At 47.3% G+C, this 17,640-nt stretch overlaps 1 protein-coding gene and 1 long non-coding RNA gene across 4 annotated transcripts in view; one reads left to right on the top strand and one right to left on the bottom strand.

Annotated features, from left to right (window-relative positions):
* The window catches only part of Garnl3 (GTPase activating Rap/RanGAP domain like 3), a 149,238-nt gene that overhangs the window by 125,892 nt on the left and 5,706 nt on the right, over positions 1-17,640 (top strand). For all 3 annotated transcript variants that reach the window (XM_052182226.1, XM_052182228.1, XM_052182225.1), the window contains exons 20-27: positions 511-609; positions 942-1,058; positions 3,203-3,381; positions 5,316-5,474; positions 6,420-6,486; positions 12,276-12,383; positions 14,112-14,230; positions 17,136-17,274. In XM_052182226.1, coding sequence (XP_052038186.1) covers positions 511-609; positions 942-1,058; positions 3,203-3,381; positions 5,316-5,474; positions 6,420-6,486; positions 12,276-12,383; positions 14,112-14,230; positions 17,136-17,274 — 987 coding nt within the window. The remainder of the gene's footprint in view (positions 1-510; positions 610-941; positions 1,059-3,202; positions 3,382-5,315; positions 5,475-6,419; positions 6,487-12,275; positions 12,384-14,111; positions 14,231-17,135; positions 17,275-17,640) is intronic.
* On the bottom strand, positions 3,259-14,214 carry LOC127685260 (uncharacterized). Its single transcript, XR_007977810.1, has 3 exons — positions 14,129-14,214; positions 3,929-4,052; positions 3,259-3,355 (listed from the first exon to the last, which is right to left on the bottom strand). It is a non-coding gene; the product is annotated as an uncharacterized LOC127685260 (long non-coding RNA).

Here is a 17,640-nt window from a genome sequence, read left to right as displayed (position 1 = left end):
ACCCCATATAAGCAGAGAACTATTGATTCAGACAGAGGGCATGCTGGAATAAGATGTATTTGTATTCACTTTAAATGTAAAAAGAAGCATTCAGTTTACTTTCTTGAGAAATGCATGCAATAATACAAGATATGATACTTTCTATTATAACATTAAAAAATTGCTGCTTCTCCCCATCCACCCACCCACACCCTGCTGTGTTACTCAGTCCCTAACTACAACCCCAGTAAATCTGGGGTTGAGACATGCTACTCTTTCTTTGGTGGCACCAACAAGGAAAACATGGCTTCCTTTCATGTCCCCGCTGCACTGCCCACCCCCATAGAGAGTTCTTGGTGCCCCTGAGTGGGGCATAACAGAACTTCCCATGCAGAGGGAATAGTGTGTGAACTCTTCCTAAGATCTTATGGGAGCTCTAGAAGCTAACTCTGTCCTTGAGCAGAGAGGCTCAGGTCCGCCGCAGGCATGCAGCACAGGTGGTGCGGCATGGTAACCAGACTTCTTTTCCAGATGACCTCCCATCCGTGCCCGTGTTTGACAGAACTCTACCCGTGAAGCAGATCCACGTGCTTGAGACCCTGGACCTTCTAGTTCTCAGAGCAGACAAAGGTGCTGCCCCTCAGATGGCTGCTCCAGAAAGAGCAAGATGGCGGGTGGCCCACTGCAGCCAAGCACAGGGTCACTGGGTCTGGGGGTCACTCGTGTCATTGTTCCTCTCCCTGCTGCCAGCCCTGTGGTGCTCTGGTGGCCCACTTGTCGGGATAATGGAGGGATGGGGAGTTTCATTCTCCCATGATTGTGTGGAGCAAGCGTGCTATGGGGTAGATACAACTGCTGGCATCCCAGAACACCTCCCAACCCTGGATTGTACATCTGACTGGGAGTCCCAGCAGGTCATCTCTCCTCACTACCTGATCCCTCTGCCTTCTCATTGTCACCAGGGAAAGATGCCCGCCTCTTTGTCTTCCGCCTGAGTGCGGTGCAGAAAGGCCTTGATGGCAGGCAGACCGGAAGGAGCAGATCTGACTGCCGAGAAAACAAGCTGGAGAAAACCAAAGGTGAGGGCTGGGGAGGAACTGAGCGGGGCAGTGCTTGCCTGGACCGAACGAGGCCCTGCAGTCAATCCCCAGGGAGGCATACTTGCCAAACACAAGCTGAGCCCTGGGTTTGAGTCCCAGCAATGCCTAAATGAAATCTTGGCTTCCCTAAGAAACTACAATAGGAAAGCAGGTTTAGGATGAGGAGGGTCAGCCTTTGGGCCACAGGTCTTGGAGTGAGCTCTTAGCTAATCTGTAACAAAAATAACACTTCAGGGTTTTGGTTCTTAGAGTCCTGATCAACCTCACTTCTGTTTCTATTACAAAGCCTGGGCCTGGTGACCCACCCAGAGGCCAGTTGTTGCTCTTGCAGAGGACCCAGGTTCAATTCCAGGCATCTACACGGGAGATCACAACTGCCTGTCTGCCCCTTCTGACCTCCTCCGGCATCAGATGCACACACATGGTGCAGGTGCACACAGGCAGGCCAAACACTCACACACGTTGTCTCACTCACCTTGCTGCGGCTGAGCTAAGATACCATGACCAAGGCAACTACAGAAGAAACAGTTGACTGGAGTTACAGGTTCAGAGGCGAGTCAGTGACGCATAGGACAACAGCAGACAGGCAGGCGTGGCACTAGAGCAGGGGTTCAGAGTTCCTAACTGGAGACAGCAGCTGTGAGGCAGAGTGAGCTAACCGAGAACAGTGTGTGCTTCTAAACCGCAAGGCCAAGTAACACACCTCCTCCATCACGGGCACATTTCCTTTTTATTTTTTTTTAAGATTATTTTATTTACCATATGTAAGTACACTGTAGCTGTCTTCAGACACTCCAGAAGAGGGAGTCAGATTTCATTACAGATGGTTGTGAGCCACCATGTGGTTGCTGGGATTTGAACTCAGAACCTTCAGAAGAACAGTCAGTGCTCTTAACTGCTGAGCCATCTCTCCAGCCCATTGGGCACATTTCCTAATGCTTCCCAAACAGTTCCACCAACTAGGGACCAGCCATTCAAATATATGATCCTATGTGGGCCGTTCTCATTCAAACCACCACACACATAAATAAACCTAAAAGGAATACTAATAAATAAAACCAGGTGCACACACTGTAGAATAGAAGGGGCGTACCTTTCCTAACCGTGTTTTTATATCATCTTTCCTAGTATGTTAGTTATTTTTCTCAAGAAGCGAGTTAAGGAAAGGAGGACTTACTCTTCACAAGTTAAGAAAGGGATATGTCAGCCGGGCGGTGGTAGCGCACGCCTGTAATCCCAGCACTCTGGGAGGCAGAGGCAGGCAAATTTCTGAGTTTGAGGACTGCCTGGTCTACAAGAGTGAGTTCCAGGACAGCCGGGGCTATTCAGAGAAACCCTGTCTCGGGAAAAAAAAAAAAAAAAAAAAAAAAAGAAAGGGATATGTCCATCATGGTGCAATGGCTGCCCATGTTTCCTCTGAGGGGAGAAGCAGAGGCCAAACAGGAAGTGGTAAGTGGGCTAGGCTGTAAGACCCACCCCCAGAGGCTCCTTTCCTCCAGTGAGGCTCTGACTTCTTAAGGTTCCACAGCCTTTCAAAACAATAAGACCAGCTGGGACCAAGTGTCCAGCCACATCGACAGGGAGAGGTGTTTCAGACTGAGTACCACAACACCTGGTACCCAAAGCATTGTCTGAGTTTGGCTTCAGTCCCAGGATTCTTTTTTTATTTTATTTTTTTTTAGACTTATTTATTTTTATATGTAAGTACAATGTAGCTATCTTCAGACACACCAGAAGAAGGCATCAGATCTCATTATGGAGTCCCATGTGGTTGCTGGGACTTGAACTCAGGACCTCCAGAAGAACAGTCAGTGTTCTTAACCTCTGAGCCACCTCTCCAGCCCCCCCCTTTTAAAGATTTATTTATTTATTTTATGTATGTGGATACACTGTAGTTGTCTTCAGACACACCAGAAGAGGGTCTCGGATCTCATCACAGATGGTTGTGAGCCACCTTGTGGTTGCTGGGATTTGAACTCAGGGCCACTGGATGAGCAGTCAGTGCTCTTAATTGCTGAGCCATCTCTCCAGCCCCAGGATTCTTAGGGACTGTTCCCAAGGTCCCCAGCCTGGGGGCCTCCCACCCTTCCTACTCGTCTTGAATGTCCTCTTCCTCTTCCCAGGATGCCACCTGTATGCTATTAATACTCACCACAGCAGAGAGCTGAGAATTGTGGTTGCAATTCGCAATAAACTGCTTCTCATCACAAGGAAAACACACAACAAGCCAAGTGGGCTGCCAGGTGCCTCGCTCCTGTCTCCGCTGTCAGAATCTCCTGTTGAGGAATTCCAGTACATCAGGGTAAGTTTGCTGTTAGCTTGCTACATTCCTGACCCAGTATTAACTGACTGTCTCTCTAGTCCCAAGCCTGTCCCACTTCTCAATCACCCCTCTGGGGTCCCAGCCTCCTGTGCCCTGACTTGCCCAGACATCTAAGCTGCGCTGTGTGCTCATCCACAGTAGCCTCTAGTTCTGGGCATGGGCATAAAGCAGTGCACCATCTTTTCCCACAGAGCCTGCCTTCTACTTGAGCAAGCGAATGTCTAATAGAAACACTGAGGCTGGTTGTTGGCACATTGCTTCAATCCCAGCATGTAGAGGCAGAAGTAGGCAGATCTCTGTGAGTTCAAAGACAGCCTGGTCTACAGAACAAGTTCCAGGATAGCCAGGGTTGTTACCCAGAGAAACCCTTTCTCAAACCTTATCTCCCCAACTTAAAAAAAACAAAAGAAAGGAAGGAAGGAAGGAAGGGAGGGATGGAGGGAGAAGACCACTGAGACTAAGAAGATGGCTGTGGTGCAGAGGGCATGGGTAATGGGGAGAGTGAGGTAGAATAGGTTTCTTTTACCTGGGCAGACGCTCGATGAGGCATGGGTACAAGGAGGGCCGGCGTAAAGGGGTGCCAGAGAGCAGGCGCGCACAGAGCCAAGGACCCTGAACCCTGGTGAAGGCACAGGCAGGCAGGAACGGTGCTGAGGAGACAAAGCAGCCAGGTCTGGAAGAGGTCTGGAAGCCGACTGTCTACAGCCCTAGAAGCCTTGACAAAGACTTTGACTTTTCTTGGCTCAGAAGAAGGTAGGAACTTTGAGAAAGTTCAGTGCAAAGAAGTGGAATGTTTTAAAATGTTTTGGCAGTAGAAAAGCACACAGGGACCAAGAGTGTCAATCAGCAGACCCGCTCAAAGGCCAGACTCAGGTCCAGGCATGCTGTAGGGGTCTTGGTAGCTGGAGAAGCCGGAAGAGATGTAGAGCAAAGCTGTCTATCCACCTTGGTCTGCAGGATGCGTTGAGGGGTCAGCCTTAGACTGAAACCTTCTAGATCTGTCCCTTCCCATCACCCCACCTCTTCTTAAAATAAAACCCTCCAGTTGTTGGTATGGTGGTACATGCCTTTGATCTCAGCATTCCAAAGACAGAAACAGGCAGATCTCCATGAGTCTGAAGCCAGGCGGGTTTACTAAGTGAATTCCAAGAAGGCCATGTTTCATAAAAACAAGAAACAGTTACAGCTCATCAAGCTGAAGCGCACTCAGCGTTGGCCATGAGAACCAAGTGGTGCAGCAGGCGAACTGAGGAGGCGTTTTCACTCAAGGCCTCCTGAATTATGCCCATAGGTCTCTGCTGCTGTTCTGGGGACTGAGCACTGACAGTGATATTAAAACAGGTTACAATCTTGTTCTGATTAGGTGTCTGTCTTGTCAAGATTACCACTGTAATGAATATTCACATGGAGTAGTTAGGTAGTGGGAGCTCTGAAATCAGATTCACAGAGTTCAAATCATGTCATGGCTTTACCACTTATAAACTTCGACCATAAGCAAGCAACCTGACCTGGGAGCCAGCGTTTCTTCCTCCATAGAGTTAATGCCACACCCACTTTCAGGGGCTGGTACAGGTTCAGTGAAAATGCTGCCTGGTGCATGCCAGGCTCTCAGCCAGGGGGTCAGCAACTGTCAGTTACCAAGTCACAAGACAGACAGTGGAAGCTAAAGAACCAGACACTGGAGTCAGACTGTGAAGTTCTGTTCTGGCCCCCATCCCTTCCTGCAACAGAGGTTGGAGACCTGAGGAGAGATTACAGGAAGGAGTCCAGTGAGACCCCTGCCATCTTTGAAGTACAACTCCGCTGTGGCCAGGCAGGTTGGACTCTTCTGGAAGGAGGAACAGGCAGTCCAGGCTGCCTGAGGTCGGCCCCTGTGTCCTAACCTTTGTCCCTACTCATCCTCGCCCACACAGGAAATCTGCCTGTGTGACTCCCCGGCAGTGATGGCCTTAGTGGACGGGCCAACAGAAGAGAGTAGCAACCTCATCTGTGTGGCATATCGCCATCAGTTCGATGTGGTGAATGAGAGCACGGGGGAAGCCTTTCGGCTGCACCACGTGGAGGCCAACAAGGTGAGCCGGCGGGCAGCAACGGGCTGGTGACAAGAGGAAGCGACGGACTGTGTCTTCTAGTTTTAGATACTGTGGTGTGCTTTTTAAACTTGCGCCCTCTAGTCAGGTGTGGAGGCTCAGACCTTCAGTTCTTGAATTTGTGAAGCTGAGGAAGGGAGGATTGTGAGGTCAGAGTTAACCTGGGCTACTTGAGACCCTGCCTCAGAATAATAATAATTAGTCCATGCTCTGAATCTGTATCCCACACTGTGCTCCCGAGGCTGCATCTCATGGAGCTGCCTTCAAAGGGCAGGGTTTCTGGACTCCAGGACAAGGGGTGGCTACAGCCCAGGCTGAGCACCCTTGTCTCAAATCTGGACAGTGACGACTGAGGGTCAAGCACATCCCAGACCTATTCCAATGTTTGTGCTGTCTTTGTGGAAAGACAAACAGAAATGGAGACATACTGGGTGTTAGAGACAAAGAACCCTCACTGAGGTCCAGGCGACATGTCAGGAAAAAAGCTGGATTGGGTCTGTGGGTCCCACAGCTGAGGGCTCGCTCTCCTCATAGACGTCCTTTCACCTCACTCGAGACAGTGCTGTCTGCCTGAGCATTGGTGTGAGCATGGCATGAGGGGCACACATGGCAGCCCCTGTGACCCTGAGCACTCTGGGTAAACATCTAAGAACACGCAAGCACAATGCTGGATTCACACCTTCTGGATGAGCAGGGAAATGCGTGAGAAACTTCCAACCCCAGTGGAGAGAGAGCAAAGATGCCTCTTACACCTGTGGCTCCTTGGAACCCTAGGTCCAGGTGGTGCTCTAGGTACAGGGGAGGCAATGGTTTTGCAGCGCCCTGGTTTCTGAGGGCTGAGGCCACTGCTAAATACTCAAAGCTTAAGGAAGTTTCTCCGTGTGGCCGGATCCCACACACCACTACCACTGTCCGTTGTCGTTGCAGGTTAATTTTGTTGCAGCTATTGATGTATATGAAGATGGAGAAGCTGGCCTGCTCCTGTGCTACAACTGTAAGTCAGGGACCTGTCTGCTCTTCATGACAAAAACAGCCTATTTAGGGGGTGGTAGGACAGGGCCTCCCTGTTCCCCCGCACTGACCTGATGGGTATATCATCACAGCAGGGAGCATCTGAAATCTGCATCCCTACCTGCAACACCAGCTGAAGCCCATGCCTCTCAGTGGCACGCTTACCAGTGCTGCCACCATGCTCCTGCTTTGTGTGGGGTGAAAACAGAGGCTTCTAGCTAGCAGGCCCTATTGTATTCCAGGTGACCCCTGTGTCATCCAGAGTTTCGGTTACTGTGGCCCACAGTGGGCTGTTAGCTTCCTCCATCAGAGCTAAGGCTTGGAGGCCTGGAGAGAGGGCTGCCTTCCTCAGGCTCCTAGAGCTCAGCATGGGGCAGGGTTTGCCTCTGACCCTCTTGACCTCAGTACCAGATTTTATCTTCTGTTACTGAATGGTGAATGCCCCTCATCTGAAGTGCTTAGGCCCAGAGTGTTTCAGATTTTGTACTTTTTTTAGATTCTGGGATAGTCCCACATACCCTGAAAATGGAACCCAAGTCTAAACACAACATTTATTTATATTTTATATATGCCTGCTTAAGATCAGAAAGTAGTTTCATGAGTTTCTGTTGTTACTTTTAGAGTTCCTGAGTTTTTTACTTATTTTTTAATTTTTATTTTTGTTTTGATATGGGGTCTCACATAGTTCTGTCTATCCTGAAACTCACTATGTAGACCAGGCTGGCTCCGAACTCACAGAGATCTGCCTGCCTCTACCTTCCAAATGCTGGTATGAAAAGCTCAAGCTACAACACCCAGCAAGAGTGACTGAACTGATCCATCAGATGAGGCCAAGTTTGGGATTTTCCACACAGAAGCACTCAGGAAGTTTCTAGGTCAATGTAGATTTCAGATCCTTTTAGATTAGGGGTGCACAGCCTGTGGCTTTTCTTTTAACAGAGTCTTAACAGTACCCCCTGGATAACCTGGAATTCTCTATGCCACCCAGATTGGCCTTGAACTCATAGAGATCTTTCTGCCTCTGTTTCCAAAGTGCTGGAACTAAAGGTGAGAGCCAGCATGCAGAGCTTGTAACCTGTAACTTTTTGCATTTCTCTGCTGTTAATGAAATCAGCCTAAATCAGGCCTGCGTAGCTCACGTAAGTTTAGGTCAGGTAGCAGGGTAAGTTTTGGCCAAGCAGACACGTCAGGCACTGACCTCTAGCATTTCATGGGCTAATGGAGAGCTGAAGAGATGGCAGAGGGACCAAGAGCATTGACCCTTCTTAGAGAGAACCCAGGTTCAGTTTCCAGCGCCACATGGCAACTCACAGCCCAGGGAGCCGATGCCCTCTTCTGGCCTTGTTGGCAACAGGTGTACACAGAATGCTTATCCATGCAGGCAGCACAGCACTCATGCACATAGAATGAGTACATTTTTGTGTAAGTTATTTTTTAAGCAAATGGAAATAAGATTATTTCCTGAATACAGTTTAACTAAGAAATTTTTTTAAACACAGTTTTTCAGACTAGAATCAATTTCTTTTTTTTTTTTTTAAGATTTATTTATTTATTATATGTAAGTACACTGTAGCTGTCCTCAGACACTCCAGAAGAGGGAGTCAAATCAGATCTTGTTACGGATGGTTGTGAGCCACCATGTGGTTGCTGGGATTTGAACTCAGGACCTTCAGAAGAATAGTCAGTGCTCCTACCCACTGAGCCATCTCTCCAGCCCTGAATCATCAATTTCTAGAGTAGCAATTCTAGTTATAGTCATAGATCAGATACTTTGATAAATAACTTATAATTAAATAGAAAACCCAGTTTTATTTCTTTTTTTTTTTTTTTTTTTTTTTTTTTTTTTTTTTTTGGTTTGGTTTTTTTGGATTTGGTTTTTTTGAGACAGGATTTCTCTGTGTAGCCCTGGCTGTCCTGGAACTCACTCTGTAGACCAGGCTGGCCTCAAACTCAGAAATCCGCCTGCCTCTGCCCCCAGAGTGCTGGGATTACAGACGTGTGCCACCACCGCCCGACAAAAACCCAGTTTTCAACACAGAAATTTATCTTGCAGGTGTCATCTTCAAATTTCAAGGCTTAACAGGGAAGAGCCCAAAGAACGTAGAGCAGCAGCTCCCTGCACTGAGTCACCCACAGGGACACCCACCCACAGGACATCACCCACAGGGACACCCACCCACAGGGACACCCACCCACAGGACATCACCCACAGGGACACCCACCCACAGGGACACCCACTCACAGGGACACCCACCCACAGGGACACCCACTCACAGGACATCACCCACAGGGACACCCACCCACAGGACATCACCCACAGGGACACCCACCCACAGGACATCACCCACAGGGACACCCACCCACAGGACATCACCCACAGGGACACCCACCCACAGGGACACCCACCCACAGGACATCACCCACAGGGACACCCACCCACAAGCTTTGGCCTAATCATTCCCCAAAACAATGAATCTTAGACTGGAGGCCTGCGACTTTGTTTAAAAAAAAAAAAAAAAAAAAAAAAAACCTATATAGGAAAGAATTGACCCTCTCCTCCCCACCCCACAAAAAACAAAACAAACTAAAACCAGCCTGGAGAGATGCCTCGGTGGTTAAGAGCACTGACTGCTCTCTCTCTTGTAGAGGACCTGGGTTCCGTTCCCAGCACCATATGGTGATTCACAACCATCTATGACTGCAGTTTTAGAGGATCTGATGTCCTCCGGGCACTGAGTGTACATGTTGTACACAGACGTCCATGCAGACAGAACACTCATATACATAAAATAAAAACAAATGAAATTTAAACAAACTAATTCTAAGGTAGCCATGATGGTACAGTCTTGTAATACCTACCTGCACTCAACAGACTATATCAAGAGGGCTGCAAATCCTGGGATACGTAGCAAGACATGTCTCAAATCATTAACACAACAATGATAGTTATTACCATTATTATTTTAAAAGTATGTGCGTAGGCATAAACAGCTTCTATAATGAAAGGAGATCTTGTTTCTACAAAGACTTTCTTTCTTTGTGAAGAAATATTCAGAGATGAGAATAGACCAGGGTCAGGTAGCTAAGTTAAGCTGAAGTTCAGCCAGGGGTTCAAGGTCTCCAGTAATGTGTCAGGAGGATAGATTAGTCAGGGTTCTATAGGGGAACAGAGCTTAGAGAATTAATCTTTCTCATATTCTTTATATATATATATATATATATATATATATACACACACACAAACACACACACACACACATATATGTATATATGAAGGAAATTTTTTAGAATGACATGCAGACTGTAGCCCAGCTAATCCAACAATGGCTGCCTATGAATAGAAGGTCCAAGACTCCAGTAGTTGTTCAGTCTATGATGCTGGATGTCTCTCAGATGGTCTTCAGTATACACTGGAATTTCAAAGAACTAGGCTCTAATGCCAGTGAAGGAATGAACTTGCTATTGAGGGCAAGCAAGCAGGCCTAGAAAGCCAACTTCTTTCTTCCATGTCATTCTATAGGCTGTCACAGATGGTGTGACTCAGACTAGAGGTGGGTCTTCCCACCTCAGAGATCTGGACTAGAAGTGGATGGTCCCACTTCAAATATTGAGTAAAAATCCCTCACAGGTTTCCCCTCCCATTTGGTTTTTGGTTTAAAAAGATTTAGTCTTTTGACAACATTGTAGATGTGATCAGGTTGACAGCCAAGAATTGCCATCAGACATCACAGGGGGCGCTGGGGCAAGGCCCAGTGTGGTCTTTTTGTTGTGGGTTCCTCTTGAGGCAGCAGAGAGGAAAGAACTTTGGTGGAGGGTAAGACTTTTGTCTTGCAAAATATTTAGAGTTGCTGTATAATAATAAAAAGTTTACTTATCTAAGTCTAAGTTACTTTGCTACTGTAGTTAACCTGCCTTCTGTGATCCTCTGAGGCCAGAAACTGCAGTCTCTGGCAGCACCTCATCTTAAAATAGCAAGGGATTAAGTGAAATAGCCTTTATTCTATCTCAGCAAGATCTGCGCAGCTATAACTTTCAACCTACTAGTTGAAGTTGCAGAAAATGGGACACCTTGAAAAAGCAAATTTAGCGTTTATTTCTAAGTTGTAAAAAGTTTCCTATGAAAGCTCTCTAAGAAAAAGGGGGAAAGTGGAAGGATCCTAAGCCAGACAAGGGAAATTCACACCCCTCTCTTTGTCCTCAGCACTTATACATCTTTCAGAATACAAGATCACATGGTAAAAAGTTCATCACAAGTTTAGTCATAAATTCAAATCATAAATAAAAATAACATGTTTACAACAGTGAATGTTTACATGTGTATCCATTAGGAGTAATTATCTGGCTAAACATCCATCACCTGTCACAGCTCCACAGGTTCATGGAGAGTTCAAAAGCATAACTAAGTTATTAGTGAAATTTTGTATAGATAAACCCAGTCAACATTTTATCTTCTGCCCTAGCACCTATAATAAATTGTTAGTTCCCTTTTTGTGACTTTTAGTTAATGGTTTTACACCCTCTTGGAATGTGCTCTGAGGAGCAGAAACAATTAATTGGTGACAGAGACTGGCAGAGATCTCATTGCAGTTTTGACTATCAGAAAGGATCTAATAGCAGGGTCTAAAGGATCTAAAAAAAGCTTAATAAATACTGATATGCTTTTAGGAATTCTTATATTCGTTAAGAATTAAGAAGTCATCTATTGCCGGGTGGTGGTGGCACATGCCTTTAATCCCAGCACTTGGGAGGCAGAGGCAGACGGATTTCTGAGTTCGAGGCCAGCCTGGTCTATAGAGTGAGTTCCAGGACAGCCAGGGCTACACAGAGAAACCCTGTCTCAAAAAAACAAAAACAAAAACAAAAAAAAAAGTCATCTATTTATCCATATAGCATCACTAGCATCTTTGTAGATCTGTAGATATCTGCTCAAAAGAGTGGGCTGCTACGTAGTGATTGTTATATATGTTTAATAATAACAAGAAAAGCATATTAATAGCAGTAATCTTTCCTAAAATGATTTTCTCCTGGGCCTTGCCTATGGGAGCAAATCTGTCATGGATTATTTTAATCTGAGGCAGACTCATCTTAGGAAGATCACCTGCTAGTTATTAGCTTGTCCTGTGTTGGCTCCTGACAGGGGGGAGGGGGGAGGGGGGCATATGCAACTCCCATCATGCTTGTAAGAAGTGAGGCTCAAGAGTGGCCTGCCTTGTAGAAAGGCTCCCTCCACCACAGGCCTCCCATTCTGAATTTTTGTCTAGCATGATGATGTGCATAGGTAGGAAGCACTTGGGCTCTGTAGCCTGGTCTAGCTTCATTCAAACACTCTGCCCCTAGTAGAGCCACGAGACTCAGCACAGACCACGTTACCTCTTCCAATCTCAAATTTATCTGCAAAGTGAGCTTACAGGGTAACAGCATCTACTTTCTGAAGTCAGTCTTCTTAAAGCTTGGCACACAGAAAATTTTCTCTCAATGGCAGCTGTTAGCATACATGGTAACTGCCTCACAACCCTCAGAATTTGGCCCAAGGGTTGGCTATGGCTATTTGTAATGAACTAGCAGGGAGAGCTGGGTGTGTGACTAACACTTGTAATCCCAGCACGGGAGAAGCTGAGGCAGGAGCATTTCTGCAGTCAAGCCCATCCTGGGCACAGAGAACTGCTGGGGGATGCTGGCCTAGCTGCCCAGCTGCCCCAGCCGCTGTGTCTCTGGCTGCAGGGGTCTAGGTGCCATCTCTAACAAAACCAGTTGCTCTTGTTTTCATTGCAGACAGTTGCATCTATAAAAAGGTTTGCCCCTTTAACGGTGGCTCTTTTTTGCTTCAACCCTCGGCATCGGATTTCCAGTTCTGTTGGAACCAGGCTCCACATGCAATTGGTAAGAAAAACCTTTATTGTGGTTCTATGCCCCTGGCTGATCCCACCTGCAGGTCTTGGTCCCCTGTGAACAACTGGAATTCCTTCCAAACTACTGGGGAGTTTCCAGGATGTCTTTCCAGGAGTCTGCTGTTAGATAATCTTATGCTCCCCTTTTAGATTCTTCTCAGTTCCTAGGCACATGAAATTTGAAAGCAATTAAATATAATTTGACAGTACCTGGCAAGCCTTTTCTAAAATCCACAAGCCAGGTCTCCAGTCAGTACACTGACTGACTGTTGGAGAAGCACATGTATCTCAGTTCTGTTCTTACCTGCCTTAAAACCTGAGCTTTCCAAACCTCGGAGGCTGGCAAAATACTGAGATGCCAGCATGGGACTGGCAAGATGGCTCAGCCAGCAAGATGCTTGCTGAGAGTTCTGAGACCCAAACCCATATGGTTAAAGGAGAGAACTGACCCTTACAAGTTTGTCCTCTGACCACCACACAAGCACGCCCACCCACTGCCACACACATTAAAATGTAATTTTAAAAAGTAAAATTAAGCTGGGTGGTCTTACACATCTTTGATCCCAATACTCAAGAAGCAGAAGGAGGCTGATTTCTAAGTTCCAGGACAGTCAGAGCTACACAGAGAAACCCTGTCTCAAAGAAACCAAACAGAAAAGAAAAGAAAAGAAAAGAAAAGAAAAGAAAAGAAAAGAAAAGAAAAGAAGGAAAGGAAAGGAAAGAAGGAAGGATGAAGGGAATGGAAGGGAAAGGGAAAGAAAAAAGAAAAAGAAAAGAAAAGAGAAAAAAGGTTCCCAAGTGCTAAGACATGGCTCTGAGGTACACAGCTTGCCAGGCAGCCATAAGGTTCTGGATTCTAGTCCCAGCACTACAAATAATTGGAATAAAAACTTTAAAATTAAATACCAAGATATGAGTAGTGAAGGTTGTGTTTATGGAGCCACAGTAGGTGTCAGAGAGTCACCCTGCTATAATGCAGGCTGTGGTAGCACAGACCAGTAACTCCAGCACATGGGTAATGGAGGTAGGAGCTTCATACGATGTTCAGGGACCTGTAGCAAATTCAAGGCCAACTTGTCTAAAAAACAATAACAAACAAACAAACAAACAAAAACCCTATCTGCTAAAAGGTACAGCAGAGAGTTTTGAGAGAGCAGACCTGAGAGACTCTCCTGGTCAGGCTCTGATGACAGATGAGGTGGGCCAAAGGGAGGACTGGAAACTGACCTCGGGACTTTGAGCCAAGCCCTGGAGAGAACAGGACCACAGGCAGAGCACAGCAAATGACTTACCACGGATACCACCAGAACAGACAGGTCACCAAAGCAGAATACAGAGGGAGGTCAGGGTGGACTGCGAGCTGGAGGACCAGTCAGAGAGCCCAGGGACAGTGGAGAGGTAGCTGTGGTGTGGAGGTCAGTGTGTCATAGCAGTATTGGGAGGAGGAGCTCCACCTGTGACAGAAGCATCTCAGTGCAGCGATGCCCTGAAGGACACAGCTACTGCCTGGAACATAAGCCAAGGGGCACAGAGCAGGGTGACAGTGCTGAACCACCGGAAGACCCAGTGATGGGGCATCAGACAGGGATGTAGCCCTGACGCCTGGTTAGAGTGCACCCCTGGGAGGCAGGACCATCGGTGTGATGGAAGTTTCTAGACTGTTGAGGATGACTGAGCAAGTGTGGCCACCTAACCCACAAGCCCATCTGTTCCCTTGCAGTCTGCGCCTTCCCATACCTCCTGGCCTTCACCACCGACTCCATGGAGATCCGCCTTGTGGTGAATGGGAACCTGGTCCACACGGCAGTTGTGCCACAGCTGCAGCTTGTGGCCTCCAGGGTGAGTGGACTGCAATTGTATGGCCTTAGCAACCCGAGGGGTCGAAGGAGCAAAAGGAGCAAAGATTGCCCGTCACTTCAGACCAGCTGTTCTGTGTTGCAATGCCAGAAGGGAAGTAGAACTGCTGCGAGGATTAGTCAGTGGGGTTACCATGTGTGTGCGTGTGTGTGTGTGTGTGTGTGTGTGTGTGTGTGTGTGTGTGTAGGGTTGGTGAGATGGCTCAGCAAAGGAAGCACTTGCTGTGTACACCTGATGACCTCCACTTAGTCCCTGGAACCCTCATGGAAGTGGGAGGACAGGACAACTCCACAAAGTGCTCCCTACTTTGGAGAGACAGTGGTCCCAGGGGCAGCTCCAGAGCACTCAACTATGTAGTAGCACCTTCTTCTCTTAATCGTTAATTATGGTTGGTGTATGGGGTGTCTGTCTGTCTGTCTGTCTGTCTATGACTGTATGTGTATGCATGCACCATAAAACACACATCAAAATCAGAGGACAGCCTGCCTCAGTCAGCTCCTTCCTTTCGCCGTGTGGCTCCCAGATCTGAAATGCAGCTGCCAGGCTTGGTGGCCAGCCTTTACCTTGGTGCCTTCACCCCGAGCCTGCACCTTCCTCCCTGCTCAGGCCGAGCTTCAGTTGCGGGTTTTTCAGCCGCGTGAAACATGGCTCATCAACTAAACCACACCAGTGACTCAGAGGATGCACAAATCGGAAGGATACTGGGAAAGATGACTTCCCAAGGTGGCTTTGTCTGGTGCCTGCACTGTGATTCAACCCCACAAAGGCTCCTCTTGATCCTCTAGGACCATGCCCCTGCCCCATTCCATACGGCTCCTTCCAACCCTGGTCTTAATCGTGCTGCTTGGAGGCAGCTGATCCTTTGCCTCCCTGCTGCACCGGTGTTCCCCAGTGAATAGACCAATGCTTCCAAACTATGTACGTGTGTGATTGTGGGCTGAGTTTACTGGTGTAACCTAGTCTTAGTTTACAGATACCAGTAAAATATGCTCATCTTCATAAAACCAAGAACCACTTAGTTCTCAGAAAATACAGATTTGGTTTTTCTGAGCCGTTGCATCCATAACGAAGCCACAGGTTCAACTCTACCCTAAGTTTACAGTTGGCATCCTTCCTCAGTCTACTCAGTATTGTCCCAGGGGGTTTGTGTCAAGAGATCTGTCATGTAGCCAGATGTAAACCAGATATGTGGCTCACTTCTGCAAGCCCAGCACTTAGAAGCTATGTGGTGGATTGCTGTTGTGTTTGAGGCCAGATGGTAACCTAGTGATGTCCAAGATAGCCTGGGAGTCAAGTAAAGCTTTAACTCAGAAATAAAAAACGCCTAATATGTAATCAACTGTTGAACTGTTTTCTAGGCTAGAGAGATAGCTCAGTGGTTAGGATCCCTTAGTATTCTTGCAAAGGACCCAGGTTCAGTTTCCAGTACCCATGTGGTGGCTCACAATGTCTGTTCCAAGGGATCTAGTCCTCTGACTCCTTGGGCTCCTGCATGTGCATGGTGTCTAAAACATATACTTGGGAATGCACACATACACATAAAATTAAACAAGTTTGCCAGGGAGTGGTAGTTCACTCATTTAATGCCAGCACTTAGAAGGCAGAAGCAGGTGAATTTCTAAGTTCGAGGCCAGCCTGGTCTACAAAGTGAGTTCCAAGACAGCCAGGGCTATACAGAGAAACCCTGTCTTGAAAAAACTGAAAAAATAAAAACCAAGTTTTAAAAAAATATTTCTCACCAGAAACAAATCACACCTCTTAAACCAGAACTTACTCCAGCTGCAGCCCTAGATTCAACAGTTTTATCCAAGCTCATACTGTGTCTGTGCTGCCAAGTCCATCCATCGGATACAATAGCAGAGAGTCAGGAAGAGCCACACAGCAATTCCCAAGTAAGAATAGACAGAGCCACATAATTAGTAATAGTTGAGTTCTGATGTTGAGGATTGTTATCTCTGACATATTTAAGTTTAAACCATTTGAGCCAGGCAGTGGTAGCGCAGGCCTTTAATCCCAGCACTTGGGAGGCAGAGGCAGGCAGATTTCTGAGTTCAAGGCCAGCCTGGTCTACAGAGTGAGATCCAGGACAGCTAAGGCTACACAGAGAACCCTGTCTTGAAAAACCACAAAAAAAAAAGTTTATACCATTTGGTCTGGGGATAGGGTTCAGCAGGTAATAATGTTTGCAGAGCAAGCTTGAAGACCTGAGTTCAAGTCCCCAGCGCTCATGTAAATTCTGAGTGTTGTCATAAACATGCCTATAACCCTGGTGCAATAAGGGACAGAGACAAGAGGGTTATTGGGGTTTACTGGCCACCAGCCCAGTTCCAAGTCCAGCGAGCCCCATCCTAAGGAAGGAAGGTGCAGAGAGATGGAGCAGGGTGCTCGCCCTCCTCCCTCCTCCCTCCTCCATGCAGATTGAGTTATGTATATTGCACACATACATGAATAAATACAGCACAAAGCTAATTTTATAGCTTTAAATTTTTATTGATGGCCATGTTTAAGATCTGGCTTGTAAAGTTCCTGAGAGTTGGCTCTCAGAGACACATGTAATGTCCCATTGCTGTGGTCACCGAAATCAGCACAGACAGGCACACTGGAGTGTCTGCTGAGTGGATGAAGCAGACGTCCATTTCCCCTGGTGCTGATGGAATCCCGGCGTCTGTCCCCATTCTGAGACTCCTGAGGAAGTGTGCATGCGTTGTGTTGTGTTTGCTGATGAGGCAAGTGCAGAGGAGGAAGGCAAGTCCTTGGGGAAATAGACACAGGCCTGCACTGCATGCTCCAACGAGGCGGGAAGTCAGGCCCTGGCAGTGCTGCAGGAGGCCGGTGTGTGCAGAGCCTGGCATGCAAGGCATCTGGTAATGGTTCCTCTTCCTTCCAGTCGGATATATACTTCATAGCAGCTAAGACTATGCACGAAGGCTCCTCTGGAGGCAGCTCAAAGGGGGCCAGTGCCCACACGTCTCCTCAGACACCACCGGCCCGGGACACTCCGCTGTTTCCTTCTTCCCTGGGGGAAGGTAAAATCTAGCTTTTCCTGTCTTAATAGATGCTTAGAGCCTGATATTTTAGGCTTACTGTCAGAGCTACACACAGTCACTGCCAAAGTAGTACTATTCAGGCCTGGCCTTTTCTCAGCACTCAGGAGGCAGAAGCAGGTGGATCTCTGAGCTCTGGGCCAGTCTAGTCTACAGAATGAGTTCCAGGACAGCCAGGGCTACACAGAAAAACCCTGTCTTAGAAAAACCAAAAAACCAAAAACAAAACAAAATGAAACTGTAGATATAGTTCTTGACATTGTCACCATCTAAAACCAGTAAAAAGGAGAAACTTGCTTGGTTGCGCCCCCAACACTTGTGAGGCTGAATGAGACAGAAAATCCCACA

Source organism: Apodemus sylvaticus, chromosome 5 (genome assembly GCF_947179515.1).
Source record: "Apodemus sylvaticus chromosome 5, mApoSyl1.1, whole genome shotgun sequence".
NCBI classification, from domain to species: domain Eukaryota; kingdom Metazoa; phylum Chordata; class Mammalia; order Rodentia; family Muridae; genus Apodemus; species Apodemus sylvaticus.
Note: the sequence above shows the minus strand (reverse complement) of the source record. Positions and strands in the feature narration are given on the sequence as shown.